Here is a 27,261-nt window from a genome sequence, read left to right on the forward strand (position 1 = left end):
TGATCAGCTTCACCCGCTTGGATACTTTTCGAAAGCTCTTTCAGGACCTGATCTCCGACGAAGTATGCGAGAAAAAGAACTTTTCGCACTTGGTTTATCAATCAGTTTCTTCGAATTCTACCTATTGAACACGACTTTCACAGCTGTGGTAGACCATAAGAGTCTCCTCTTTCTATTCAAGGAGCAAGGAGAATTGAAGAAGAATGATATAAAAAAGATGAATATCTTAAACTATCTCCTTCGATTCGATTTTCGAATTCTACATCGGGAAGGAAACTCACCAATAATAGCAACTGCAGATTGGCTAAGTCGTCTTCCTGAATACAAAAGCACTGAACTCGAAAAAGATGCTGAAAACTTTGATGGAATCCCGGACACTGTCCTGCTGCTACATACAGTTGTTCCAGAAAGCAAAAAGAAGATTATTTTTTCGTTCAGCGACAGATCCTTCGACGAGGATAAAATGAATACTCTTCAAATGGAATGCAGATCTACGCGTAACATTATCGAAAAAGTGAAACGGAATCCAACACCTCCTTTTAAAATCAAAAAGAATGTTCTCTTCAAAGATGATCGGCTTGTGCTACCAAATAATCTCAGTGAAGAATTCTTACAGTACTTACACTGTATCACAGGACACTGTGGATCAAAACAACTAAACATCCTCTGCAGAAAATTCTACATCCACCAAATCCAGCACAAACTCGCCAACTCACTCGATTTTGCCCAACATGTATCCAGATAAAACCAATGCCGAAGTTGAAACCTTCAATGATCGAAAATCGACGTTTCGCAGAAACACCGTTTTCAAAAACTCACTTCGATCTTGTTGACTACTACAGGCCTGACGCTGCTGGAAAAAGATACCTACTTACTGCAATGGACTCACTCACAGGATTCCTCGATGGTATACCCTTAACTCGAAAAACTGACGAAGTCGTCGCGAAACAACTCCTCAATCTTATACTGACGCATGGTATTACCGGCGATGCAATTACAGACAACGGAGCCGAGCTAAATGGACCACTTGTCACAGAAATCTTCAAACGCTTTGAAATCCGTCATACAACAACTACAGCTTATCGAAGCCAAAGTAATGGTCAACTCGAGCGAGTTCACCGGGAAATACACCTGAAGCTCAAAAGCTTGAATGCTTCAAACAAAAACTGGTCCTCAGCGTGGCCAATGAGCAAATACTTTATCAATAACCTTCCAAAAGAATCTTTGGATGGACTCAGCGCAAATGAAGCCTACTATGGAAGAAGTTTTCATCCACCATTCCAGACAAATTTCGACGCAAAAGGCCCTGGAAAACCCTGGATAAAATCAATTGAAAGCTACTTCAGAGAGCTCCACCCTTCGATTCTAGCGCACCAAATTGCAAAGCACCGCAAACTTGTCGCCACCGACAAAAACAGCTGCCCTACCCTTAAAATTGGTCAAAAATGTTTGATCTGGAAACCTGCTCTAGGCAAACTCAGCAGAGTTTGGCACGGTCCTTATACGATCCATAAACGCATAGCAAAGGACTCGTACATTGTCAAGGACATTCATACAGGACGCGAATACAGAAGGCACATCAATCTGATTCGGCCTTGTAAAATTATAGAGCTTAATGAAAACGACCATGATGACACCAAAAACAGTAAAATCGAGAAAGCACACTCGACGAATGGAACTGTAACACAAATGGAAACCAACAATCTTCCAGCTAAACAACCAATCAAAAGATCGCAAAATTGTTTTGATAAAATTCTGTCAACCGAGACAATAATCAACTCCGACAACGAAAATGAAAATTCTTGGTCGAAACGGCTTCGACCGAGAAAACGCCAAAAATAAAAAGGGAAAGGAAGGACCTCTTAAATCCCTGTGCAAAAATCCAGCTATGAAAAACCTGGTTGCCAATACATAAAAGCCCATTGGACGTCCGACTTGCAAATATCCAAATGGTAGCTCATGGAGAAGGGACCTCCGAAATTGCCAATCGTCAAAACCCCATTGGATAAAATCACAACTGCAACAACAAGTCAATATGGCCAGTCTTCGAAATGAACCTCTTTTCCGGAATTTCTCAAAATGTTCAACGGCGCCATTCGAGCTTTTGAGAAATCTGGTTAAAATCAGTTCGAGCACGACTGTGGAACAATAAACTGCTAACGTTCCAATTGGCACTAACTGCAAACACCGAAGGAATACCGCTTATTCCTTGAAAAACGCGCGCCCATCTCAAGTGCACTTGCGCACTGTCGGAAACGAAGCCGCTCATCAAGCTGCTCATCGTATACAACAATTACAGTTAAACAAAAGAAGGCTACTACTCATGATACTTGACAAGGAAAAAGTGTTCCATATCAGAATGTGGCAGATGAAGTTTTTAAAAAACAAGCTAAGGAGAGAAAATGAGAGCGATCGAACAAGATGTCCATTACTTCAGGTCTGAGCCCCTCAAAAGGAAATTTCAGAAGCATTGTTTACCCTGCTTGTGGGGAATTGAAACCAATTTCGATTATATTCCGAAATTTCGAGCCCTCTTAACTGAATTCCACGAATTTATGATGAATCTCCGCGCCATCAATCAGCAAATACAAGAACAATGCCCGACGCTGTGCTTGCAAGGATTGCCAATTATACTTAAGCATGACGGTAATCTTCGATTACTAGAGTGGATCATTCTTGCTAGTTTACGGACATTCTTCTCCCCGAAAAACCTTGCTGAATCAGAAGTTATACTGCGAGATTTTGAAAGGAACTTCAATAGAAAACTTGGAATTTGGAGTAGGCTAGAACAACAAAACACAATAAGAAACGAAATCCGAATCGCCTTGAGCTGGATTCCTACTCTAGTTGAAGACATTCTCCAAGACCAGCCACAACCGGTCCAATCTGAAGTCGTATTTTCCCTGAATATTCTACCGCCTGTTACTGAACACGCAGCTACACCAGCTGAAACACCACTACCTGATACTCAACCAGCACCGGCTCAGCCAGCACTAGACCCTCCGACACCAACTTCATCAATTATAGCCTCTCCCACGAGAACCGAAACATGGCAAGATGACCCAGATCAACTTCTCAGCCCGAATCCAGCGATTCCACCACCCTCAAACGAGCAAATAAACAACATATTAGACGACATTCTAGCACAAAATGAGACAAACGAGGATACCGAATTTGACGCTTTTGGATTCCTCGATCTTCTCAACGCACCAGATGATAACAGTTTCTAAAAAGAAGAGGATATGTAGTGTCTTTACATAAGAGCTACTGAACATCAATGCTAACTCAAGTGCTACTCAAGTGTTGATCACTGCCCGAGTGAACCGATCACTGCGCGAGTAACTCCTTCACTGTTTTTCTGTTAACAATATATATACTGTCTTTCTTTCAGCGAAATTAAGACCGCTCGACATTCACAAATAAATAAACTTTTTACACTCACAAGCCTCTTTTGTAGTCTCTTTGCAAAAGCACTACAAATTTTCTTTTCGTTAGATGAAAACCAACAGATTCTTGAAATTGAGCTTCTCCGCGTCAGAGCTCGACATTTGAAAAGAGCAATTTTAATCTTCTCGGATTTCGGCGCGATCTTGCTTTCTTGAGAGAGCGAAATCCAGATTTGAAATGTTTTTATTCTCGACAGCGAGGTCGGATTCGAATTAGCGAGGGAAGAAGGAGAAAAAAGCTTCTGCGTTTTATTTGAAAATCAAGTCGTAGCAATCTTTCATCATTTTGTATTCGGCGTAGAATCACCTGTCCAGAGGAATTTTGACTTTGGTGCCATGCTCGATGAGAGTATTTTGGAGAATGAATTTTGAGTTTTCGATTCGGTCCAGCACCATTTGGTGAAAAAAACACTTCTCCGTCGGAGGTAGGCGCCGGTGACGGTCAGGGGACGGGTGAAATTGGAGAAGTTGTGATGGAGGAGCACTGAAACTTTGTATTTTTTTAATTAGAAAGATTACATTATCTACAGTAGGCCTTTGATCTCATTTTAAAATGCGAAAATTCGACCCTTCTGTTAGATAAAAGTTCCTTTCAGTCCCGAATGATTCGGGATCCCGAACCGTTCGAAGAGACAACCCTTGAGGCATTCCTTCAATCTCAATCGGAGTCCCAGGGTGTGTTTCATCAATTTGAAGCGCCAGAAAATGCTCGACCAATTCTTCTTCTTGTTTGTCCAGAACGTTTTCTGCAAGATCTTCAAACTGCTCGATTTCTTCTCGAAAATAATCCTCTTGAAGTAGTCCTGTGTTGATCCTTGATCGTTTGTAGATTGCTGGGTTCAAGTGCATAAGATTTCGGTGGAAATTTTCGATCGATTCTTCTGATATGTTGGCAAAAAAATTTTTCACCAAGGGTCCAATTTAAAGAACACATTTGGAATCCTACTTGGTTCGGGCGATAGAAACATGCGGCAGACTCTGGCCTTTCCCTTTGAACTTTTATGATTCATTTCTGTCCCAAAAATATGGGAAAATTTTTGTCATTAGACGAAAGGCAAAGAATATCAATTTTAAGGCTACTTTTGAAATTCGCTGTCATCAGGGTTTTCACTGTACATATCAAATTTGTAATGATAATAAAAATGAGGGAAGCAGCGGTCTGATTCGCTTTGCGAATTTCGCTTTTTGTTATTTCAATTCGCTTCGCTTCGCATTCGCTTTTACCAAAAATTTTCGCGATCAATCAATATACTGTATATTAAATATATCATATATACAGTATATATTATATACATTTATTCACATCGCCGTTTGCCCAAGATTTCGGTTTCTCCAAGTTCGGTAAACGGCGATTAGGGAAACGGCATTTGGGCAAATGGAGATCACTCGAGCCACACATCCTCTTCAGCTCAGTTAGATCAGAAAATTTACGATTTCGCTCTTTCCGATGAGGTAGTCCAAATGCCCGAAAAAGGAATAAAATTGAAAACGAATCTTAAATGGAAACTTTTTCAAAGGTTACATATTTTCGGAAAATTTTCGATTTTTAGAAAAATTTTTCGCTTTCGCTTTAGAAATTTTGATTCGCTTCGTTTCGCTCTCGCTTTAAATTTTTGAAAAATTTTCGCCCTCGCTTTTCATTTTTGACCAAAATCCAACTTATTTTATACATATTTTAAAGCTCTGACTATACCGGAATTGACCCTAATTTGACCAAAATTTTTCAATTTTCATGATTTCCCAGATTTTGCAAAAGTATTTTCCCGGAAGGGTACGGAGGTATTTGAGGGCTCAAAATGATCAGCGCAACGAGCTCTATCAGATAAGCGCAAAAAACAAAGCGTACAGAAAAATTGTTTGAAAAGTGACCCACCCTACCCCTGAGGGCAGAGCTAAAATCATTTCTTCTATTTCTTTTTTTGATCGTTTTTTAGGAACGTGCATGTTATGTCCCCGAATGTCCCGAATGTCCCCGATTTTGTTTTTTATAAAAAGTAATATTATTTAGCAAACATTTCTGTTCTAGAAACAGAATTTACCAAATAATGCCTAAACAGTAGAAGGCGTGAAAAAAGATGTGTGGCCTGTCAGATCAAGGAGTTTTCTGCCATAAATTGCGCGGAGCGCTTTCTTCTCCCTAAATTTCATCATTTTAAATGTTTTAAGCGCATTTATGAGCCGAAAACGGTCATTTTAAGTAATCAGGGTAATCACGTTAATTTTCTAGATGGGGTGATGTTTTTATTTTTTTTTTGAGAAAAATGGCGGGGACATTCGGGACATTCGGGACGTTCGGGGACATAACATGCGTCTACCGTTTTTTAGACGCAATAATTAACGGGAACTTTCAGGAGAACAGGGATTAAACTTGAAATACTATTTCCAATGACTTGTTGACTTATCACTGCATCTTCTTCAAAATCCAGCCGTTCGATTGCATAAGGCCTTCCCCATCCAGGAACGATGAAAATTGAGTTTTCAATCATAATTGCAGATGCAGAACAGACAGCCTTAATTCAAATAAAAATCTCTGACAGTTTAAGAAACATACGTGTTGGAGATCGCCAATTTGTTCCCAAATGTCGTTTTCAAGAAGCAAAATCGCTTTTTGGACTTCATAATTATCATCCGATCCCCCGGCGAGCAAAAGACTTCCACTTGGAAGGCCCATCAAAACATGATATCTTATTAAACTATAATAATTATAATTAATAAACGATTTTTTTAAATACTATTTCGGGAAATCAGATAAACTTGTCCATCCCGAAGAACCAAGGGTCTCCACTTTATTTATTCCAAAATATCCGGAATTTCCAACAGTAGTTGGATTTCCTTGATAGAAGCCGAGATTTCCTTCCCAATGACTATAAATTGAAGAGAAAGTTTCAGTTGAAAATTCTCCATCAAAATCTTCGCATCTCTTGTTATCGACGTAGTCAAAGCAAATTATGGCTATTTGCCCATCATCGACTGAAAGCGCCGCAGAGCCACCCGAAAATTTATTGACCAATCGAGTTGGCTGTTCTATCCAAGTGCAGCCTTCTAGTTTCGCGATCTTAACTCAATTATTCTCAAAATTCTAAATTTTCTTACTTTTTGTCGATCCGTTCTTCCTCCAAAAATGAAGAGCTCGTTTTTGACAAGAGCATGTGGAGCCCATTCAAGATAATTATTGCTCGGAGCTGCAATTGCCGCCTTATTCCTTGTTCTTCCATCGAATGAAATCGAAAATGCTTCTTCCAGGTTCTCGCTCATAACCAAAATTGCCTTTCCAAAAAAAAAATATAATTTCTTGATTTCCGCTCGATCATCAAACTTGAACATCCGCATCTTTTTAGTTTTTAAATTTTCGATGCCGGTCATTTTTATTTTCGATAGGCTTCTTCTTTTCTTTTGATTCTTTTTCTGGTTAAGTTTTTGTCTTAAAAGCTTAGCGTATATTCTAAATTTAACCTTTCCTCGATAATTTTCAAAGAAGTTGCCATTGAACTTGATGAGTTGAAATGAAATTCAAATTTCAACAATTGAGTGATATTCGTCGCCCAAGATGAGCGAGCTTCAAAATAATCGGAATCAATCCAAAGAGAATAATTTGAAGAAACTCCAAAACTGAGAAAAGTGGATCCATCGAAGAAACTCAATTCAAGTATTTTAATCTCTTCAAAAATGGCCGATTTTTCTGAAAAATTCATTTCGAAGTCAAGATATTCTATTCTATCGAATTTCATCTCGAATGAAGAAATGTGATTCAATTCTGCGAGCGACGAAAAGAATTTATCCGGAATGATCGTTGACTGTCCGAAACTAGGTGGGAATCGCGGCTGAGCGACAGCGTTCTTGGCAAAAGCTGGAAATACATCGTCGTGAAACGCAAAAAGTGGATTGCTTGTAACGAACATTTGTCTTCTCGCCGGTTGCTGGACGAATTCAAGCTCAGCAAGGTCTTTAAAAAGGATTCAATCACTGAGTAATCACTGATTACTAATCAGCTTTCGAACTTTGAAATTCAAAGAAAAGCAAAAGAATGGAATCCTTTCCAAAATGAAATTTGACTTCAAATGAAAAGTCAAAAACGAAATTCGAGATTAAAATCTTGTCGTCAATAATCATTCCGTTTCCGAAGTACTCGCATTCATCGTTATTGTACCCATCTTGATCCGTGTAGTATGGATCAAGTTGGGTAAACAACTTAGAAAAACAGATAGTTTTCTCTTCGCAGGGGTCTGGATTCGCTTAGCTTCGCTCTGCTTCGCTTTCGCTTTTTGTAATTTCAATTCGCTTCGCGTCTCTTTCGCTCTTTAACTTAAGTTTTTTGCTACTCCACAGTCAACTCTGGCTTCACCAAGATCAATCGCGGATTCAACAACTTCCGTCAGTCCCGGCTTCTCAGTTGTCAATCATTTTTTGTCTAAAAATTGGTTGACGTTGGAAAAGCCTACATTGAAATTGATGTAGCCCGGAATCCTCATCAACCTTTCCACGAAAGGAATAGTTCTGGCATAGTTGATAACGCTCACACAGCGGGATACGGGATTGAAAATGCATTTTAATATTTGACCAATCAAAATCCCATCTCCCGTTATGTAGGAGAGATGCCCGAACTATTCCTTTTGTCGAAGAGTTGCTTAGTTGGTCCGATATCATCCCTAAAAGAATCAGCCCGATTCACATACATATTCACCTCAAAAAGTGAATTTCAAAATTGCACCTATCGAAATCCCGTCTCCCGCTGAGTATGCGTTATCCGCGATGCCAGAACTATTCGTTTTGTAGAAGGGTTTATAAGTTGATCCTCTATCATTCCTAAAAGAATCAGCCAGAAAAATATACATATTCACTTCAAAAAAATTATTTCAAAATTTATTTTCTGAAAATCTCTCCTTTCGCTTTTTTGGCGTTATCAGCAATGCCAGAACTTTTCCTTCGGTAGAAAGGTTCGTAAGTAGGTCTGCTATCATCCCTTAAAGAATCAGTCTGATATACGTGTATATTCACTTCGAAAAATGGATTTTATCAAAAAAAGAAGGAATAGTTGCGTTACGTCAGCAGTTGATTAAAGCCACGTCATCCTTAATTTATCCGTATTTTATACTTTAAATGGCAATGACGCGTCCGCAAAATAGTCAATCAGCATAAATGATATGTGATATATTTAGATATATGCTCAAAAATATTTTGATGATTTTGCGTAGGTGTCACGCCACCAAGTGGCGAAAAATCGCCATTTTTGTAAATTTTCCTGGTCGAAAACCGGATTTCCGATATATTTTTGAATTTTTATTATTGATAATTGGATTCAAAATAATCAAATTACTCTTCTATTTTTTAATATTAAGAAGTTTTGGCGCCATTTTTCTGACGGAAAAAATTTTCATTGCGAACCCTAGCCGGGATGGACGTTCGAGAAGACGGAATGAACGGGATCGGCATCGGTAAAGCCATGATTAAAGTCGGTGAAGCCAGGATTGATGATAAAGAAAACAGAATTGAAGATAGAGAAGCCATGATTAACATAATATCAATGATATTCGAGTAGACTTGATTGAAGTTGGTGAAGCCAATGTTTAATGATCATTGATCAATCAATTTACATTTATTCACATCGCCGTTTGCCTAAGATTTCGGTTTCCCGAAGTTGGGTAAACCGTTTACCGTAAACGGCGATTTGGGAAATGGCATTTGGGCAAATGGAGATCACTCGAGCCACACATCCTCATCAGCTAAGTTAGATCAGAAAATTTACGATTTCGCTCTTTCTGGAGCGGAAGTCCGAATGCCCGAAGAACAAATAAAATTGAAACCGATTTTAAAATGGACACATTTTCAAAGGTAACATATTTTCGCAAAGGTAAAATTTTTCGCTTCGCTTCGCTTTCGCTTTAAATTTTTGGCCGAAATCCAGACCCCTGCTCTTCGTATTTATCAAGGGAACCGATCCACTCGCGGCCAAGAGTCACGAATTTGCCTCCTGCCTCCAACAACACCGAATAAAGCGTGTTTGAGAGATCGATACTTCTTGTCACTAGAATTAGAAGAAGTCTATCCGAGTCGATCTTATTTCGGTTAAAAATGAATTTAAATCAAAGTCAATGCTCACAAATTTTAACTCGTTCCAAAGGAGCCACGTGGACAAGATCTAGATCTCTCAGCTCTGCCGGAACTCCGAATTCGCCTTTTTTCCAACCTTTTTCCGACTCTTCGCGTTCTCGTATTCTGGTTAAAGCGATCGTCGTCGACAACCTGATGAAGTTGTCTCCAAGCTTGACGCTCATCAAGTGAAAAACTCCTTTGAAGCTGATCGATGAAACTTTGCCGTTAATGTGATTGCTTGGAATGTAACCTTGTGCCTCTTCGAATCGCCTCGCATTGTAATCGGGGGCGTAGTAGAAGCATTTGTCGTCCCGGGCAGTTGGGCGGCTTCGAATGGTCAAAAATTGTCCCCGACTTACTCATGTCAGCGGGTTAAAATATAAACAGTCTTCGATTTTCGACCTTTTTCAGATGACGACGACCGTAAACACTTTTCTTTCTTTTTTTTCGGTAAGAATTTCAATTTGATGAGTCCCGATCGAGGATCCAAAGTGAAACACGAAAAAACCACTTTTAATATAAATACTGATACAAAGGAATATTCTTACACATTTTTAAGTCGATTTCCAATAAATATCGGGGCAGTGTCATCTTCAGCAAATCTCATTAAATTTCCCACCGCATCTACCAAATAGTGTTCCCCATTGAGAAAAGTGGCTCCAATAGACTTTTCATGTCTTTTTGATTGAATTTTGAATAAAGGAAAATAGAAATAAGTCGTTTCAAATGACTAATAAACTCTTTATTTTAAAATTACAAAACGGACTTCTCGTGAAAAACATTCATAATTGTAAAAACAGGGTGGAACATCTATTCCTCTAGCATTTCCCTCGAAGTCGGCAAGCATAATCGGAATCGACCTTTCGGAGTCTTTTTGGTTATTCTGAGAATCATCCCAACGCCGCTTTATCCGTTCATCGGATTTAGATGGAGCAATATAATCGCAGCTCGTAGAGATTTTGATGGAATTTGACGATGAATTTGTTGATGTCGACATTGTCGACGATGACATTTCACTGTCTTCACGAAGATCAAAGACAGGGATCATTTTCTGCCGCGATTCAAATTTCTCACACTCATAATAAGGACAAGGACATCCCTTCGGACAATATTCCTGAAGTGGACAAATTTCTCCAGCGCCTTCGGAGGCACTTGTCAGTTGAAAACACATCGTGTCGCAAGGCGAGATTGGGTTGGTCCTTGTTGATTGCAAGACAAGCGTTTCGGAGCAGAGATGACGGCAGATCTTTTGGTCGTAAAACTGTTTCTTCTGACAGCGGCGGAGATTGACTTCGTTCTCGTCTTCGGAAAAGTCAAGCGGCGCCGATTTGACGTTTTCGATCTTGGAAACCGGTTCCGGGAGCATAAATTCTTGAGTTTCGAAGCACTGCTTCATCAAATGTCCGCATATATCAATTTCGGCGATTCGAACGCATTCCTTGTAATTTCGATTGCAAGTTGACGTCAGAAATGTCGTCACCGCGCGAGATTTCTCCAGAGAATACACATTCGCTAGAAAAGAAATTTGATCAATTATAATTTTCATGAAAACTACCAAGAAGCATGACAGTAATCCAAAACAAGGAGCCAGAACTGAGATAGGAGCCCATTTGAAGCATGGTCGAAAATCCGTGCTCGGCAAAGCTCAGTTGCGCGGCGGCTTTTTTCTTCCATGTTTTCTCCTCTTTCAAATCTCGCTTTCGAGTGTGAATGCTTCGAGTCGTCAACACTTCTTCGGGAAATAAATAAACTTTTTCCCCTGATTTTCTCAAGACACCGACACAGTCGCAATCAAGACACTATTTTATAAGTTTATTAATTATTTAAAAGCTTTGCCTTTTAAGCCTAAGAATATTCACCTGAATTTTTGTCCGAAAAATCGGATTCTCCGTTCTCTCATCGACTTCTTCGATAACCATAGCAAGTGATCTCTGAAAGAAAATGAGCTATTCTGAGGAAAAACTGAAAGAGCGTTCGCTTATGAGAACCGTCGTAACGAGTATTTGTCTGACAGTTGGACAGCTTCAGCTCCGTTTTCGTTCCTTTTTGAACGTCATTTACTTCTTCCTCAAGGTTTGCTATTTTTGTACAGCTTAGAAATTTAGTACCTCGGGTACCTGATTTAGTGTCGCTTTTTTGGTCCCGACATTTCGAAAAAACGACACTAAATTGGAATCGAATGGTTGCCGACATATTTTCTCTCTTTGCAATGATTTTTGTTTTTAATACAGTCTCTAGACAATGTTTTTTGTTTACTGGCACTGATTTTGAGCTTTCTTACTAGAAAATATGTTTTGTTTTTGGATAATGCGAGGTATTTTTTTTTGGTTTCCCAAATCCAAATTTATTTAGCGTTCATAAACTGAAATTGATGCTCAAAAATATTGTCTTCTGTTTCTTTCTCCCAGCTACCACAGGTTGGTATCAACCCTGTGATTCACTTATCCTGGCTCAGTTGAAATCGAAAATTCATCGATGAACAAGTATATATTAATGACCACACACGGATAGAAGAAGAAGTGCTTGCAAAAAAGAGCGTGGATATTTTCTTATCAATGAAGAAGGGAATTTTCACTCTTTCTTGGCAGAAGACTCATTTGGTTTTACCAGAAGAATTGAAAGCAATCGATTTTGATGAAGAAAATATTCCTACCGATCAGGAGTTGCTCTTAGCTCAAGTCGAAAAAGATGAAGATGAGATCAATATGCAGATGAATGCTCTCCAGATCCAAGAAAATCCTCAGCAGAATGAGCAAGAAAAGCCAAATGAAGAACCAAAGAAGAAAAACTACAAGCAAGCTTCTATAAAATCATTTTTTATGAAAAAATAAATCTCATTCTATCATGTCAATAAAGTTCAATCCGAAAAAAACGACACTAAATTAGAATTAGCTGGTGACCACGTTTCGGAAAAAGCGACACTAAATTGGGCGACACTAAATCGGGTACCTGAGGTATAGATTTTTGAACTTAAAATTATTAAAATAGATATGGAGAAAGCTCTTCGCGATTACATTTGAGCTTGGTCGGAAAGTTGAAGCTTGAGAGTCGTTGTTTTCGGTTTGATTTGAGAAGATAGGCTCAGCCAAAATTTGAGCAGGCCCTGCTCAGTCGTGCTCATGCTCAGCCAAAAATTTTGATTTTTTTTAAACGCCGGTGGTCGGAGTTCTTGCCTAATAGCGCGTGTTCGTCAGTATGGCTGCTTCCCTGCTGACAGTTTTTCAATCATCAAGAAAATTCACTTCACAAAATTGTAAAGTTGAATGACAAGAGTTCTTGTTGATAGCGAAAGGTTAAAATAATCGGCGCAAGTGACGGACAGGTTCCGAAAATTCAATCAAAGCGGCGAAATGTTTTTTGGCAACCAAGCGGCGAATTTTTATCGCTTTTTTGCAAGTTTATTTATTTGTATTAGATCTTTATCTTTCTTTTACCAATGCTTTTTCAAGGGTTCTAAAATGAGTCACGTGATTTTTTAACTGAATAATACAGTCTGTTTTATACTGTTTTTATTTGCGGAAAAAGACAATACAGTCAATTGTCAATACTAGATGGTAATGGAAACTCCAGATTCTTGACGTCAAAGATTTGGTTACCCATAATATTTGCTTCCGAAAGCGCCAGTTCCAGTGGAAACTATTGTTCTTTTTGATTTATAAGGGCAAAGGCGCTCAGAATTTTTATAAAAAAGAAAGAATGAGTTTCAACGAGCTTTGTTTCGCTGATCTTACTGAGCTCAAGTAAGTTTACTACGAAAAAAGGGGTAGCCTTGTTCATCCTCTTACTTTCTGCATGTGTCACCTTGTTCATCTTTCAGCCAGATAGCCTTTTTCGTGAATAAGTTCGCTAGATTTTGGCAAGGAAAAAAAAAGCTTCTCGACCAAGAATGAACAAGGGAACGCATGCAGGAAAAGAGAGGATGAACAAGGCCTCCACCTACTTAATTTTTTAGAGCATTGAAAAATCCGCCTGTTCTGGTAAAAGACATCTTGGAATGCGTTTCTGTGCTCGTTGGAAATCAAAGCCATGAATGGCGAGATATGTAAGACGTACCATTTCTATATTTCTTCAATTTTATTTAGCAAGAAAATGCTGGCGAATCCGAAATTGCTGAATGAAATCGGAGCGATTGAAAATGATGTTCTGATAACAAGATGCGAGAAGATTCGGGGAAAGAGCTTCAACATCGTTAGAATTTTTCAAATGGATTGATATTGAGAAATTCTTCTTTTAGGAGAATGTGATGAAAGTGAGCAAAGCAAGTGTTTCGTTTGCCAAATGGGTCAATTTTGTTCAATCTCTCTGATGTAATAAAATTCGAATGAATTAATTTTTAATGCTTGTATTTGAATAATCTGTTTTCAAATTCTAGATTTTGACGGGCTTGTTAGCTAAGCTTAGAAAGAAATCTTGGCTTGGCTGGGTAGCGGCTTTTCTGAAAACGAAGCCGCAAAGCGACTTTCTATTAGAGCTCTTATTTTCCTGACTCAGGTTTTCTACACTGGTTGCCAAGCCAAGGTAGTTACCCCAAACTTCCGTTAATTGCTATAACTGATGATTTTAAAAAATAAAATGGTTAAAATATTTGAATTTCAAATTTCTTTTCAAAAGAAAAAAAGAAAATTTCCTGTTCATCTGTTTCCCTTCCCGAAAATCTACCACACCAATGTTCTTAGCGTCGCATCTGTCAACAAACGCTACCAGCCCCTAATTCAAAAAAGCGGCACCACCATTTCTGCCACATGGCGTAAAAAAATACTCCAACTCGGCCGTTGCCAGCGCGTCAAGCCCGAGTAATTGGCCGAGTCGGGGCTCCGCGTCGAATTGAAGCGCGCCAGCATTGCTGACTCACCTGACGCAGCCAAAAATCCAGCCGCTTTCATTGAGCACCAGAACGTTTCCCAACGTTGAAGTGGCAGACGATAAAACTTGCAAAAAAGAAAAACAAAAGAGAGAAATAACCAATAAAAAGAGGAGTTTCTGTTCAACCACTTTTTTCGCCGATTTTGTTATTACCGTTGTCGCTCGTTTAAAATCGCTAATTAGTAATTACTCCCGAAAAGACCGAAATTAAGGGTTTCCAGATGGACTATTAAAATTTTATTACTATGAGTTTTTCAACAATAAAAAAAACACAAATTTTACTAATAAAATTAAACGGCTTAGAAATTATAAAAATAAAGAAAATTAATTAAATCAGAATTTTTTTGAATAAAAATCTTTTGAATCGAAAAGTCGCTTGCTTGAACCCACAGGCGAGTTTATGATTAAGAATTTTATTCAAAATGATTCTGTTTTGTTTAATTAAATTTCTTTATTTTAATTATTTCCACAAAGTTAAACCCCTTAACCTTCCCCAAATGAACTTTTAGTGCTCCTTATCCTCCCCCACTGCCAGAAAATTGGCCCAATTTCAATCACCTCCACCACCTCATATTTTTTTCGCCGTTTCTGTCACAGCATCGGGCCCTAGAGGCATGATGATGTGGCGGTTCCCGGCCAACGCGATTACGCTTTCGCTTTTTTCCTACAGTCTATTTTTTCAAGAGAAAACGGATTTTTTTTCACGAGACGGTTGACTTTTTCTTTTTGTTTGCTGAGAAAATTGAATTGAAAAATTTTGGCTTTGATTTTCGATTTTTTTTGGTCGAAAAATTGAAAAGCCGCTTGCGGCTTTAATCTGAAGATAAAGAAGAGCCGCTTTTCGCGTGGCTAACAATTATTTTGATTCAAAGCCGCAAGCGGCTTCTCGATTTTTAGACAAATAAATCCAAAATCGAAACCAAAATTTCTCAACTCAATTTTTTTCCTTGTATTTTTACTTATTTTATTAGAATTAAATTTTCCTTTTCTTTTCAGAATGAAATTTCTCTCCCTGATCGCCCTCTTGGGCGTTCGAGCCGAATTCGAGAAGGAAGACGGCGTCATCGTCGGTGGCGCTGACAACTTCGACGAGATCATCAAGGCTTCCAACCACGTTTTGGTCGAGTTCTACGCCCCGTGGTGCGGACACTGCAAGGCCCTCACCCCAGAGTACGCCAAGGCGGCCGAGCAGCTCGAGAAGGACGGTTCTGACATTCTCCTCGTCAAGGTCGATGCCACCGTCCACGGTGAACTCGCCAAGGAATTCGGTGTTGGCGGCTACCCAACTCTCAAATGGTTCAAGGTAATTTCAAAACCTGTCAAATATAATTTTGGCCAATTAGGGTCCTAATTAGCGAAAGAATTTTCAAATCAACAACAAAAAAAGCCGCTATTCGCGCGGCGAAGTCCCTTTTCTTCTACAAAAATAGTTGGAAACTGCGAAGCTGCTTGCGGCTTCGATTGTAAAGAACGGAAAAGCCGCGCTTCGCGCGGCTAGAGCTTTCTTTAACTCGAAGCCGCAAGCGGCTTCTTGGTTTCAACTATTTCTGTAGAAGAAAAGAGAACTAGCCGCGATAATATCGGCTTTTCTGCCTCAAAAATGAACTCAATTCTAACTAAAAATTCAGGGATCTGACCGAGCTGCTCCAGTCGACTACAAAGGTGGCCGAAAAGCCGACGAGATCGTCTCCTGGGTTGTCAAGAAGTCCGGTCCACCAGCCGTCCCCGTCAACGGAGCCGAAGCCGCCGAGAAGTTCCGAGATGACAACGAAGTCGCTGTTGTTGGTTTCGTCGCTGCTGACGATGCTGTTTTCAACGCCGCCGGTGATTCCTTCGACGATGTTCCATTCGGTATCCTCGACGCTGATGCTGCCAAGGCTCTCGACGTTGCTGAAGGCAAGATCGCTCTCCTCAAGCAGTTCGACGACAAGCGCGCTGACTTCACCGGAGCCACCAAGGAAGATTTGATCAAGTTCGTCGGCACCGAGCAGCTCGCCCTCGTCAACGAGTTCTCCGACAAGACCGCCCCCAAGATCTTCGGTGGTGATCTCAAGCAGCACAACCTCCTCTTCGCCGCCAAGAGCGCCGCCAACTACGACACCATCATCGCCGACTTCACCGATGCCGCCAAGGAGTTCAAGGGCAAGCTCCTTTTCGTCCTCGTCGACTGCGACGTCGAAGACAACAAGCGAGTCATGGAGTTCTTCGGCATCACCGAGGAGAACTGCCCATCCATGCGAGTCATCAACATGGAGAAGAACATGGCCAAGTACGCCCCAGAATCCGATGATATGTCCGCCGCCGCTGTCAAGGCCTTCGTCAACGGTGTCCTCGATGGATCCGTTCAGCGACACCTTAAGGTAATCATTGAAAAAGCCTTGGCTCAATTCTAACGCTTGTATTTTCAGTCCGAAGACATCCCAGACAACTCCAACAACGCCGTCAAGGTCGTCGTCGGCAAGAACTTCAACGACCTCGTCCTCGACCCCACCAAGAACGTCTTCGTCGAATTCTACGCCCCATGGTGCGGACACTGCAAATCCCTCGCCCCAGTCTGGGAAGAGCTCGGTGAGAAATACAAGGTAAGCTTCTTTCATCTCTGACTGTACTTAACTTGCTTTTAGGACCACGCCAACATCGTTATCGCCAAGTCTGACGCCACCGCCAACGAATTCGAAGATGTCGAGGTCCAAGGTAAGATTCGTACTTGAAGGTATCAGAGGATAAAAATGATTTCAGGATTCCCCACCATCAAATTCTTCCCAGCTGGTGAAGGCGCCGAGATGCAGGACTACAACGGTGGACGAACTCTTGATGACTTCGTCAAGTTCCTCGAGCCCGTAAGTTGAAACATAAAATTGAAAGTCTTCCTTGATTTCTTTTATCATTCAATGAAGACCCTCTCTCCTTTCCCTTCTTTTCTTTCTAACATTTCCTTTCAGGAAGCCGCTTCTGACGATGCTGCCGACGCCAAGGACGAATTGTAATTTCGTTTCATCGTCAACCTCCAAACACTTATTCACTTTCAAACCCAACTTAGCTAAATTATCATTATTTGTGTCTAACCCTGCCCTCGTTAGTCCGATTAATTCATTTGTCGGTCGACAATTCAAAGTTAGCTAAAAATTTAATAATATTTACGAATAATTCCTTCTTCCAACTTCCGATTCTGTCAAATCAATCGACCAAAAAGTCGATTGAAAGAAAAAAGTCCTGGGCAATTGATAGTTTTTGAAATTTTCAATTGTCCAAGATTTGAGAAAACTACTCGTCCCTCGTAAAATCCCGGCGTGAATGCAATATTTTAATAATTTCGCGATTATCCCTTTTCCTTTTCGTTTTTTCTGTGCCCTTCCGAAATTCAACTGAAAGGAAACCAAAAATGGCGGCCAATAAATGGCAGTCTGTGAAAATAATATTGAAAATAATAAAAATAGCAATACCAACAACACAAAATCGAATGTCTATTTTCTTGCAGGATATAATTATATTATTATGTTACTATACAAAGCTGTTTATTTGTATGAAAATCAGTTGCGAACTTCAAGTACATCACCATTTCTGACATCTTTTTGACATTCTGGACATCTTCTTTTTTGTCTTAGCGAATTTTCAATACAACTTCGCCCAAACAAATGACCGCATCCTTTCAAAACCACAGGTTGATGAACTCCAGGTTTAAACTCCCTAAAAACTGTCAAAAAACATTCATTTGAGGGCGAATACTCGACGCAGATTCGACAGTTGAACTTGTCAACGATAAGCTCAAGATACTGAAGATTCTTCTCCAGTTCCTCGACGTTCTCTATTTTATATTCTTCCAATTGTTTCTTCAGCAGTGTTTGAAAAAGCCTGAGAATCGAATGGTCGGACGAGCGCGGGTGCGAAGGGTCCGATTTTTGGAAGGGCGGATGGGAGCGGGCATGAAAAGGCCAGATTTTGGGATGGGCGGATGTGCGCGGGCATCGTCCCGCGCCCGCCCGCTCACCCTCCCGGGGCGCTGAATTCTACTCAAAGAAAACAAACCGAAAGACACGTAAAAACAACCAAAACCGGAGACCAAAACAGAGTTGGAAATTAAGTATTGGTATTATTAACGCCGGAACGCATATCGACCCATTTTTGGGCAAGGCGCTGAAACATGCCTTCAGAAATCATCATTTTCTAGTGCTTAAACAACAGATGAGAGTTATCATATGTATCTATTCTTGAAAATTATTGTTTGAAGATCATACTTATGATAAAATTTGGGTTGATATAAGCATAAAAACGGGTCTACGGCATCTTACCCAAAAATGGGTCGATATGTGTTCCGGGAAAGAACCATTTCATGCGTTCCAGCGTTAAGTGGTGTATTCTGGTGGTAGTAATGGCAGTATGTAGAAGCAACATGTTACAACATTTCCAACTCTGGAGCAAAAACCCCCACCGAGCAACTAAGAAAACGGACGTAATCTACACAAAAAAGGGACTTATTTTACATAGAATATGGACTTATTTTACACATAAACGATTTTCTTTATTTCTGTGTAAAATAAGTCCCAATTTTATGTAGAATAAGTCCTTGTTCTGTGTAAAATGAGTCCGTTTAACTTGATAATACCCGGTCCGATCACATGCACTCACGGGCAAGGGGCGAGCATGGGAGGAGGGCGGGCGAGCGGGGGCGCATGAGCGGTACGTGCGCGTGCGAGCAGTATGAGGCTTGATTTTTTGATGGGCGGATGGGCGGGGGCAAAATTTGTCAGAATTTTAGGTGGTCGGATGGACGAGCGCGCCCGCCCGCGCCCCGCTCGCCCGCTCGCAGCCCGCGCACATTCTTTTTCAAACACTGTTCTTCAGTTCTACGTTTTCTTCGGTTACAAGCAAGAGCTCAGTCGTTTTCATGTCGATTTTTCTGCTTTGATCGTCGATTTTTGCTTGAAATCATCTAGTTTTTGGAATTCGCTTCTTCCAAATTCGATAGTCTTTTATTTTCTGAAATTCTCTCTCGATTTTTCAGGCGCAAATCGTCAAGTTCAGCTTGCTGCTCGATCAACTTTTCTCGAAGTTCTTCGTGAATATTTTCATAATGAAGTTCTACTGCAGGCTGGATGGGCGTTTCGCCACATTTTTTGCAGAAAGCTGATTCATTTGAATATTTTTGTTTTCGGAAATTTTCATTTTCGTGCTCGAGGGATGCATTTTTCTGCGAAAGATCAGAATTTTGAGCTTTCAATTGCTTGTTGATGTCACTTGATTTACTCAGCTCAAGTTGAAGCTGTCTCTCTTTTGCTTGAAGTTGCTGATTTTCATGTTTTAGTTTTCCAATCAGGATTTTCAGGTCGGCAATAATGGCAGCTTGAGAGTCCTGTTGCACATTTGTGGAATAATAACTTGGTGATATCGTGTTGACAGAAGCTGGCTGAGTAGAGTAGACTTCATATGGGATAGGTGCAGACACAGATTGCGCTCTTGAAGTCGGATTTTCTGATTCGGTAAAGCATGTGCAATTTATTTCTGGGCATTCAAACACATCCCAGCTGATATTCTGACAATGAATATGATTGAATGGTATCTCTACGAAAACCCAAAAGTCATCGAAGAGAAAGTCCAGTGGCTCTCTTTTCCATAAGAACAGATAATGAAAATAGCCGAAAACAATCCAAAGAAGGCAGAAAAATGTCCAATAAAGTCCATCCGCCAGAGTACTAGAAATAAGAAATATTCCACTTTTCTTTTGATAGAAAATTTTGACTTCGATTATCTGATTGACTATCAATTCTGAACCTCCCAGAAAAACGTCGTCAAAAATACAGAAAATCCGTAAAACGCGAGACAGCTTCTTGCATGGCTATTTGTGTCATAGTCATCGACGATGGTAAAAGTCGCATCACAAATTTTTAAAAGCATGAAAAACCAATAAAAAAGATACCATATAAAATGAATTGTGAAAAAATAAACCATCGTACAAAAAACAAACGAGACATGAATAGGCGCATAAAGAAGCCAAAAACAAAGTTCAAGAAAAGCCCACATTTTTTCAGTTGATTTTAATCTCTCTGGACAGAGAAATATTGACACCAACAACTTCCATTTGCATGTATTTTCGTTTCGGGGAGACGTTATCACGGGGAAAACAAATAACTCTGTAGGAAGGCATTTTCCTCAGTAACCTATAGCTTACATTCGATTCGATAAACAAGCAGTTAAAAAAAGTCGGTTATTTATTTTCGTTTCAAGACTAGAGTTTTCTCATAATAATCAAGAACAGAATCAGAGCGAGGAGAATCTTCCAGTTGAGGAGATGCGAGTCAGGCACTTCAAAGTACGGTGGAAGAATGTTCATGAACCACAGAGTCGCCAAAGCGATGATGATGATCAATCGCAGCACGATTGAAATTGTCTGCTTCCTCACCATCGCCTAATAAAAACCAATCAATAAAGGTGTTCGAAGCAAAATGGCACCTTGTAGTTGACATTCTCTGCCAGCTCAGCGATCACTCCCCCGAGGCGATTTTTATGTGGAAGCGGGCAGGAAGGAACTGGTTTTTCAAGAAACTTGCAAATCGGTTCCCAGCCATCTTCGATCTTCCAAATCAACAGTTGGTCCTTTGGGCAAGTATTCATCACGTACATATTGTGCATTCTACGGAGAAGATATTGATGATGTTTGGAAGGAAGGAAAACCTGTATTTGAGGCGATGAATGTCCATATTTTCGCCGACAAAGTCGCGCGATTCTGGGCCGAGCAGAAGCGGGCGAATCCAGTCCATGTAAAGACCCATCGCTCGGGATGAATGATTGAAGACCCAACTGTAGATGCCGCGGTGGAGCCTCCACCAGGACATTTCTTTGAAAGTATCTCGCTCCACCTTAAGGGCATCACCTCATTAAACAACCGAAAGCACAAGCAGTACCTGAAGATGTTTGTGAACAGAATTCGCCCAGGCGTCTTCGTCCCTGATCGCCAAAATCACTAGAAAATGGCTTAAAATTGACCTTCATCAATGATTTTTTGCACCCTTAGCATTCGGAAATTGCTTCAAAATCTGTTCCCAATAAGCATTGTGCGGCAAATCGACGCACGCCGTGTAGCCATCCTTATTTCCCGGTCCAAAGAGCTTCATCAGAACGCTATTTGGATCCTTGCCATTTGCAATTTTCTCCCAATCCTGCCAGTGGCGATAAACGGCCTCGGGCGCGTCGCAAACTTTGTACCCTAATTGCTGAAAAAACACATTTTCCGAAGATCTTTTCCCAACTTACAGTCAGCATAGCATTCATACTCTTCGTTCCAGTCTTACAGTAGCCCGCATTGATCACCTGTAGCCCAGGATTGGGACCACATTCTCCTGGGCTCGGCAACCTGTGCAGAAAACCTGAGTCAGGGTTTGAAGTATCTCTTTTTCCATGAGATTCTCCAAACCCTGACTCAGGTTTTCTACACAGGTTTCTGAGCCCAGACATTCTCTATCCATCTCTTATCTTTTGGAAAAATGCTGACTCGGTAGAAAAAGAATTTGACAATTATGAAGTCGATCGATTGGAAATAAATAAAAATAAAAGTCGTAAAAAATGTTGATATCAAATCCAGGGGTGGTCTCACGTGCCTTTTTAAAACTAACTAAGGGTGAAAGCGAAACTATTTGGAACCGGAAGGCATTGGTTTTTATGGCGCCATCGATCATTTTCTAGTTCTGATGCCATGCTTTTTCTGATAAAACAGGGGGCACCGATTTCAAGTGTCAACTCTGGCGGTGGTGTCAAGAATCGACAAAAATTTCGACTAATTTTGCGTGGGAATTTTCGACTAACTTGAGGCCTTGATTCGGCTAACCAGCCAATCAGCAGTCGAGTAGCCGCCCACGCAAAATTTGTCGAATTTTTTTGTCGGTCCCTGACGCCACCCCCAATTTTGGGGTCGGAAAACTGTGTAGAAAACCTGAGTCAGGTTTTTGAAAGAGTTTTGGTAAAACCCGCGTAGCGGCTTTTTTTAAGAACAAAGCCGCGAAAAGGTTTCGCCAAAATAATCTGCAACGCGGCTTCTATATAAGCTTTTTCAGAGACCTGACTCAGGTTTTCTACATTTGTTTCCAAGCTTATTTTTGATGAGCAGAAGCATCAAAAGTTCGCGGAACTCGCGGAACAAAAAACAGTTAGCAGTTGATTATAAATTCCATCTGAGAGCTTGGCAGAGCAGAGAGACGTCAGTATAATTAACAAAAAGTGGCAATGAGGTTTCATCCTTCATTTTCTTTTCTTTCGACATTGAGATCGATTCTGTCGTTGTGAAATTGGACGAGGCAAATCTTTGCAGCTAAGTGTCCCACCTTTCAGAAACATCGATTTTTCGCCATTCTTTTTATCCAGCTTTATCTTTCTCATTTTATCAGACATTTGAAACCGTAATTATTTTACATTTTTCGAAGAAAAAAATAAGAAGAAAAATGATTTGAAACGAGCGATTGGACAGAAATCTTCATCAACTTGATGGTTTGCTAAAATGTAATTACCGCGAGAATGATATCAAAAAATCGCCTCAATATATAAAACATTATAAAATAGCTAATCTTTTAAAAATTTCCCTATCTAACGGATTTTCAAGCAACTTGCTCGTTTCGGGCAAAAATTTAAGAAAAATCAGTTAAAAAGGGGACCATTTTGAAAAAGATTTCATCCGTTAATATGGTTACTTTCAAAGAAAAGCTGTCCATTAATATAGGGACTAACTCATCATTTGTAGAGGCATGTTAACGGATGAAATATATTGGTCCCCTATTTAACGGACTTTCTTAAATTTTGCCCGTAACCAATATGTTTCTTGAAAATCCGTTAAATAGGAGACCTTTTAGAGGAATACTCAACCCGTTAAGTTGGGGACATTTTTCAAGTTTTTTCTCCCTATTTTTAATTTGAAGTCAGAACTTTCGAGAATCAGCGCAGAAATAAATAAAAAAAAAGCTCAGCAATGGGTATGAAAATTGAAACAAGTGCGACTGCGTGAATAAATTAAAATAATAGCCTTATCGTCAGGTGTCAGTGGACTTGAGAGCTTACTGTCGCATGTAAATCGCTTATCCTTTTCCCTCAGCGCGGCAGTTCTCCTCGGATTTCGACAAATCCCGGCCGCAACTAGGCCGTGTTTTCACAACATTCTCATTTACTCCTCCTTTTTTTTCTGAACAGGCAATTTGGAGAAGTGAAGAGTCTCTTTTTATAGTCTGGGATAAACTGACTTAGAGAAAACGAATTCCACTTCAATTTGAGATTTCAACAAAGTAAGTTCTTTATAAAAAATAAAATAAATAAGGGGGTACCCATTTTAACGGACCAACTTCACTCCGGTTTTAAGGAGAGGTCTCTGGAATCGACAAAAAATTTCGACAAATTTCGCGTGGAAATTTTCAACCAATCAGAAGCCTGGATTAGGCAAATTGGCCAATCAGCAGCCGAGTAGCCGCCCACGCAAAATTTTTCGAAATTTTTTTGTCGGTTCCAGACACCATCCCGGTTTTAAGGGTGTAAACGGCTAACCAGCCGGTCAAAATCCCGTTAAAATGATAACTGCCTCCCTCGGGTCAAATAAACAAAGGTTTCAGTCGACCGGTAAGCCGATGACACCCTTAAGATTTAATTTTGCGTCATTGGAAGATAAAAAACACTTTTTTAGACAGTTTTTGTGAAATAATTGATGATTACGCGTCGTTGTTGTTTGCGGCTAAATTAAAATCAGTTCTCATTTAGTGTTTGTTCTGTGGATTAAATAATTAAAAGCTGTCTGACCGCGAAGAAGAGCAGCAGAAAGTAGAAAAATGGTTCACAGAGCTGTGAGCGCGATGTCGTTTGATTTTTTAATCACTTTGTACCCGTAGCCAGAGCTATCGATCCCGCAGAGATTGATGCAGCTACACCGCCGTCCCCCAAAAGACATACGGCCACACCTGAACAAGAGTTGCACACACAAAAAACAACAAAAAGTTGAATTGTTGAAAAACGTTTTTTCATTGACCTTCTGAATTTCAGAATCTGAAAGACTTAAAAAACAGAGAGCCTGTGAAAGAAAATTGAAGACATAGAAGACTACCTACGTAAGAAAGCATTTCTCATAAGGGGGTACCATTTTAACGGAGAATTTCTTTAAGGGTGCGTCTTTTTAACGGATTTATGACTCATCATAAAGCCATTCTATTTAACGGATTTTCCCTGTATCAAGCCCAGGGCTTACAAATCCGTTGAAATTAATGATGAGTCATCGATCCGTTAAGATGTCGACACCCTTAAGAAATTCACCGTAAAATTAAACTTGTAATTTTTTAGAAATAATGACCAGAAAAATAATATTTATGAAAATTTTTTTAACAAAAAAAATGACAATGAAAATAAGGGTGTCACTTTGAAAGAATAAATGTTATTCTTATGCTTGAAAAACGACTGTAAGATTCAGTATTGGGTTAATTAATTAAGCTTGGTTGGCGACATTTTCTTCGAGAAAAATTGGCTTCTTGATTATTTCATCCGACAGATATTGGTTCAATTAGGATTTGCCAAAAAAGTCATCATCAAATGCGGCAATTGATGATTGAATTCGAAAAGTCAATTTTTCAATATCGTTTTTTTCCGAATCGTCTGAATCGTCTGAATCGCATCAATTATGCAGCGATGCTCTTCTGAGTGCTCAATTTATTTGATTTCTTTTTCGATTGTTTTTGGAGAGAATGGACATTTCCGCGCCGAATAGCATCAATTTCCAATTCGACCTCTCGATCGGAGGTTCACTCAAAATCGCAATAATATTAATTATGCAGCCACGGGAAAAGAAGAGAGCTACTCAAATATGGAGAATGAATTACGTAGTCCCACTCGAAAAATCACAAATAATTCATTTGATTAAAAGCTTTTAACAAGTGCTTTTCCGTTCAATATTCAACGCAGAAAACCAGGCTTTATTTCAATTTTATTCTATGAACACAGTATCCTTAACCTTACGCCGCCAAACTTAAATTTCACCCCCCGCCGCCAAATGTGCCATATATGGCACATCATCTTTTCCGTCGTCCTAGGCCCCATATAATGGCCGAACCCGAACCTTAACCAAGATCCGAACTCGAACCAGTACCCGAGGTCAAAAATGAACCCAAACCCAAGCCCAGACTATTGCCCGAAAATGAGTAAAAATGGAAGAACCCGAAATGATGACGGAGAGAAAAATGGGTGTTAGAGAGCCCTTGTGCCATATATGGCACATTTGGCGGCGTAGGGTTAAAACGTATCAACTCGCTTTGGGACCTGGAGGCCTGAAACCGATCGTTGTCGAGACCCTTAAGATGCGAAAAATTTTAGTTTTTACGCTCAGTCTAACCTTTTTATCGCTTTTAAAAAGTTCAAATGTAAAAGACACCCTTCAAGTCTTTCTCCATCCCGTCTCCCCTCACAAATGCCATCTCCGGCCATTGAAGTAGCATCTGGATTCGCCAGAAGCTCGAGTTGTTTTCCATTTCTTTGCTTCATCCACATTCTCCTTTTTGTTCACTAATTACGATACCGAATTGGCAAAATGGCGTTCCCCCGAGCCGCTCCCTCGGGACTTTCTTTACTTCAAATTGAGTTTAAACTTTTTCATTTTCTCTCTTTTTTTTCAAGCAAAAAAGAAAAGAAAAGAAATAAAAAAGATCTATTTTCCTTGCTTTTTTTATAACGATTTTTCTTAAGAAAAACAGCTCATGAAGACATAGAAGAAAAACAGATAAAACAGAATGAAAAACGAAGAGAAAAAGAAGTAGCAAGAACAAACAATGATTATGAGGAGAGCGAGACTACTGGGAGGATTATTGCTAATTACAGTCAGAGCACAGGACCAATCAAGCAACCTGTGGAAGAATTGCGATCCAAATGGACAGAGAGCTTGCTGCATTAGCAACTGTAAATGCTTGTACGAAGATGATCAGACCATCAACAAAATTGAGGTACTTCGGGTTTGGGTTTTTCATCATTTTTATTTATAATTTTAATATATTTTCAGTGCACTGATAAAAAATTGCGCGTGATTCAGCAACCAAGTCAGCCTGCTTCGATCAAAGAATATGACCTTTCCCGTAACAATATCGAGAGCATCCCGAGGGACACCTTCAAGGGCATGCTCTCTTTGGAGACGTTGAACATTTCCCGGAACTCGTTGTCTTCCCTCGATCCAGGTTCCTTTTCCGGGCTTTCCCAGACGCTTCGTGTTTTGGACTTGAGCTCAAACAACTTCCAGCAGCTCCCGACTCGTGCTTTCAAGGTCAGAAAGAGAGCTTAATTACTGTCCAATCTGATCCAATTCAATTTCAGGCGGTGCTCGGACTGACAAAATTGTACGTTTCGCGCAATCAAGTGAAGAAACTCGGCCCACTCGAGTTCGCTCCTCTTGGCAATTTGTCCCTCATCGACATTAGTTTCAACCCGGGCGTGGAAGTTTCCGATGATGCCTTCAGGCAACTCGATAATTTACGCGATTTAGGCAATCACGGTCGAAATTTTTATTTTATTTACGACATTTCGAGATGTCACGCAACATTTCGGGACATTTATAGACATTTTGAAATATTCTTTGACATCTTGAGACATCAAAAGACATCTTTTCAAATCAACAGAGAATTCAAGACATCTTGAGACATTGGCAAACATTTTGAGACATCTGGAAACATTTAAGACACCTCAAATGTCACAAAATATCTCGAAGGATTTCTGAATGTTTCATGATGTCTTGAAATGTCTGAAAAATTGCAAAGGATACCTTTTGATGTCTTCCGATGTCAACACAAATTTTTTGATGTCTACCGATTTTCTCAAATGTCTCTGATTGCTAAAGACATTTGGTGACATCCAGGGACATCGTAAGGCA

At 40.0% G+C, this 27,261-nt stretch overlaps 3 protein-coding genes across 3 annotated transcripts; all 3 read left to right on the forward strand.

Moving 5' to 3' along the window:
* The first annotated feature begins 13,175 nt into the window (after positions 1-13,175).
* Positions 13,176-13,866, forward strand: LOC145704758 (uncharacterized). The gene is made up of 4 exons (XM_081782228.1): positions 13,176-13,276; positions 13,489-13,578; positions 13,619-13,724; positions 13,771-13,866. The coding sequence occupies exons 1-4, from the start codon at positions 13,233-13,235 to the stop codon at positions 13,840-13,842; spliced, it is 312 nt and encodes a 103-aa protein (XP_081638354.1). The 5' UTR covers positions 13,176-13,232; the 3' UTR covers positions 13,843-13,866.
* A 1,516-nt stretch (positions 13,867-15,382) lies between these two features.
* Positions 15,383-17,501, forward strand: LOC145705606 (protein disulfide-isomerase-like). Its single transcript, XM_081783090.1, has 6 exons — positions 15,383-15,702; positions 16,028-16,759; positions 16,808-16,981; positions 17,024-17,093; positions 17,139-17,239; positions 17,342-17,501. Exons 1-6 carry the CDS (start codon positions 15,397-15,399, stop codon positions 17,384-17,386), a joined length of 1,428 nt encoding a protein of 475 aa, XP_081639216.1. The 5' UTR covers positions 15,383-15,396; the 3' UTR covers positions 17,387-17,501.
* A 7,598-nt stretch (positions 17,502-25,099) lies between these two features.
* On the forward strand, positions 25,100-27,219 carry LOC145701449 (uncharacterized). Its single transcript, XM_081778669.1, has 4 exons — positions 25,100-26,344; positions 26,401-26,658; positions 26,709-26,877; positions 27,149-27,219. The coding sequence occupies exons 1-4, from the start codon at positions 26,174-26,176 to the stop codon at positions 27,217-27,219; spliced, it is 669 nt and encodes a 222-aa protein (XP_081634795.1). The 5' UTR covers positions 25,100-26,173.
* Positions 27,220-27,261: the final 42 nt, after the last annotated feature.

This window comes from Oikopleura dioica, chromosome PAR, assembly GCF_907165135.1.
Source record: "Oikopleura dioica chromosome PAR, OKI2018_I68_1.0, whole genome shotgun sequence".
Lineage (NCBI taxonomy): Eukaryota > Metazoa > Chordata > Appendicularia > Copelata > Oikopleuridae > Oikopleura > Oikopleura dioica.

Bases quoted from the DNA above. Each gene is read 5' to 3' on its own strand.
- LOC145701449 (XM_081778669.1), top strand. From the start codon at position 26,174: ATGATTATGAGGAGAGCGAGACTACTGGGAGGATTATTGCTAATTACA. The intron at 26,345-26,400 runs GTACTTCGGGTT...ATATATTTTCAG, and splicing joins AGACCATCAACAAAATTGAG to TGCACTGATAAAAAATTGCG. The intron at 26,659-26,708 runs GTCAGAAAGAGA...ATTCAATTTCAG, and splicing joins TCCCGACTCGTGCTTTCAAG to GCGGTGCTCGGACTGACAAA.
- LOC145704758 (XM_081782228.1), top strand. From the start codon at position 13,233: ATGAGTTTCAACGAGCTTTGTTTCGCTGATCTTACTGAGCTCAA. The intron at 13,277-13,488 runs GTAAGTTTACTA...TTAATTTTTTAG, and splicing joins GCTGATCTTACTGAGCTCAA to AGCATTGAAAAATCCGCCTG. The intron at 13,579-13,618 runs GTAAGACGTACC...AATTTTATTTAG, and splicing joins AGCCATGAATGGCGAGATAT to CAAGAAAATGCTGGCGAATC.
- LOC145705606 (XM_081783090.1), top strand. From the start codon at position 15,397: ATGAAATTTCTCTCCCTGATCGCCCTCTTGGGCGTTCGAGCCGAATTC. The intron at 15,703-16,027 runs GTAATTTCAAAA...CTAAAAATTCAG, and splicing joins CAACTCTCAAATGGTTCAAG to GGATCTGACCGAGCTGCTCC. The intron at 17,094-17,138 runs GTAAGATTCGTA...AAATGATTTCAG, and splicing joins CGAAGATGTCGAGGTCCAAG to GATTCCCCACCATCAAATTC.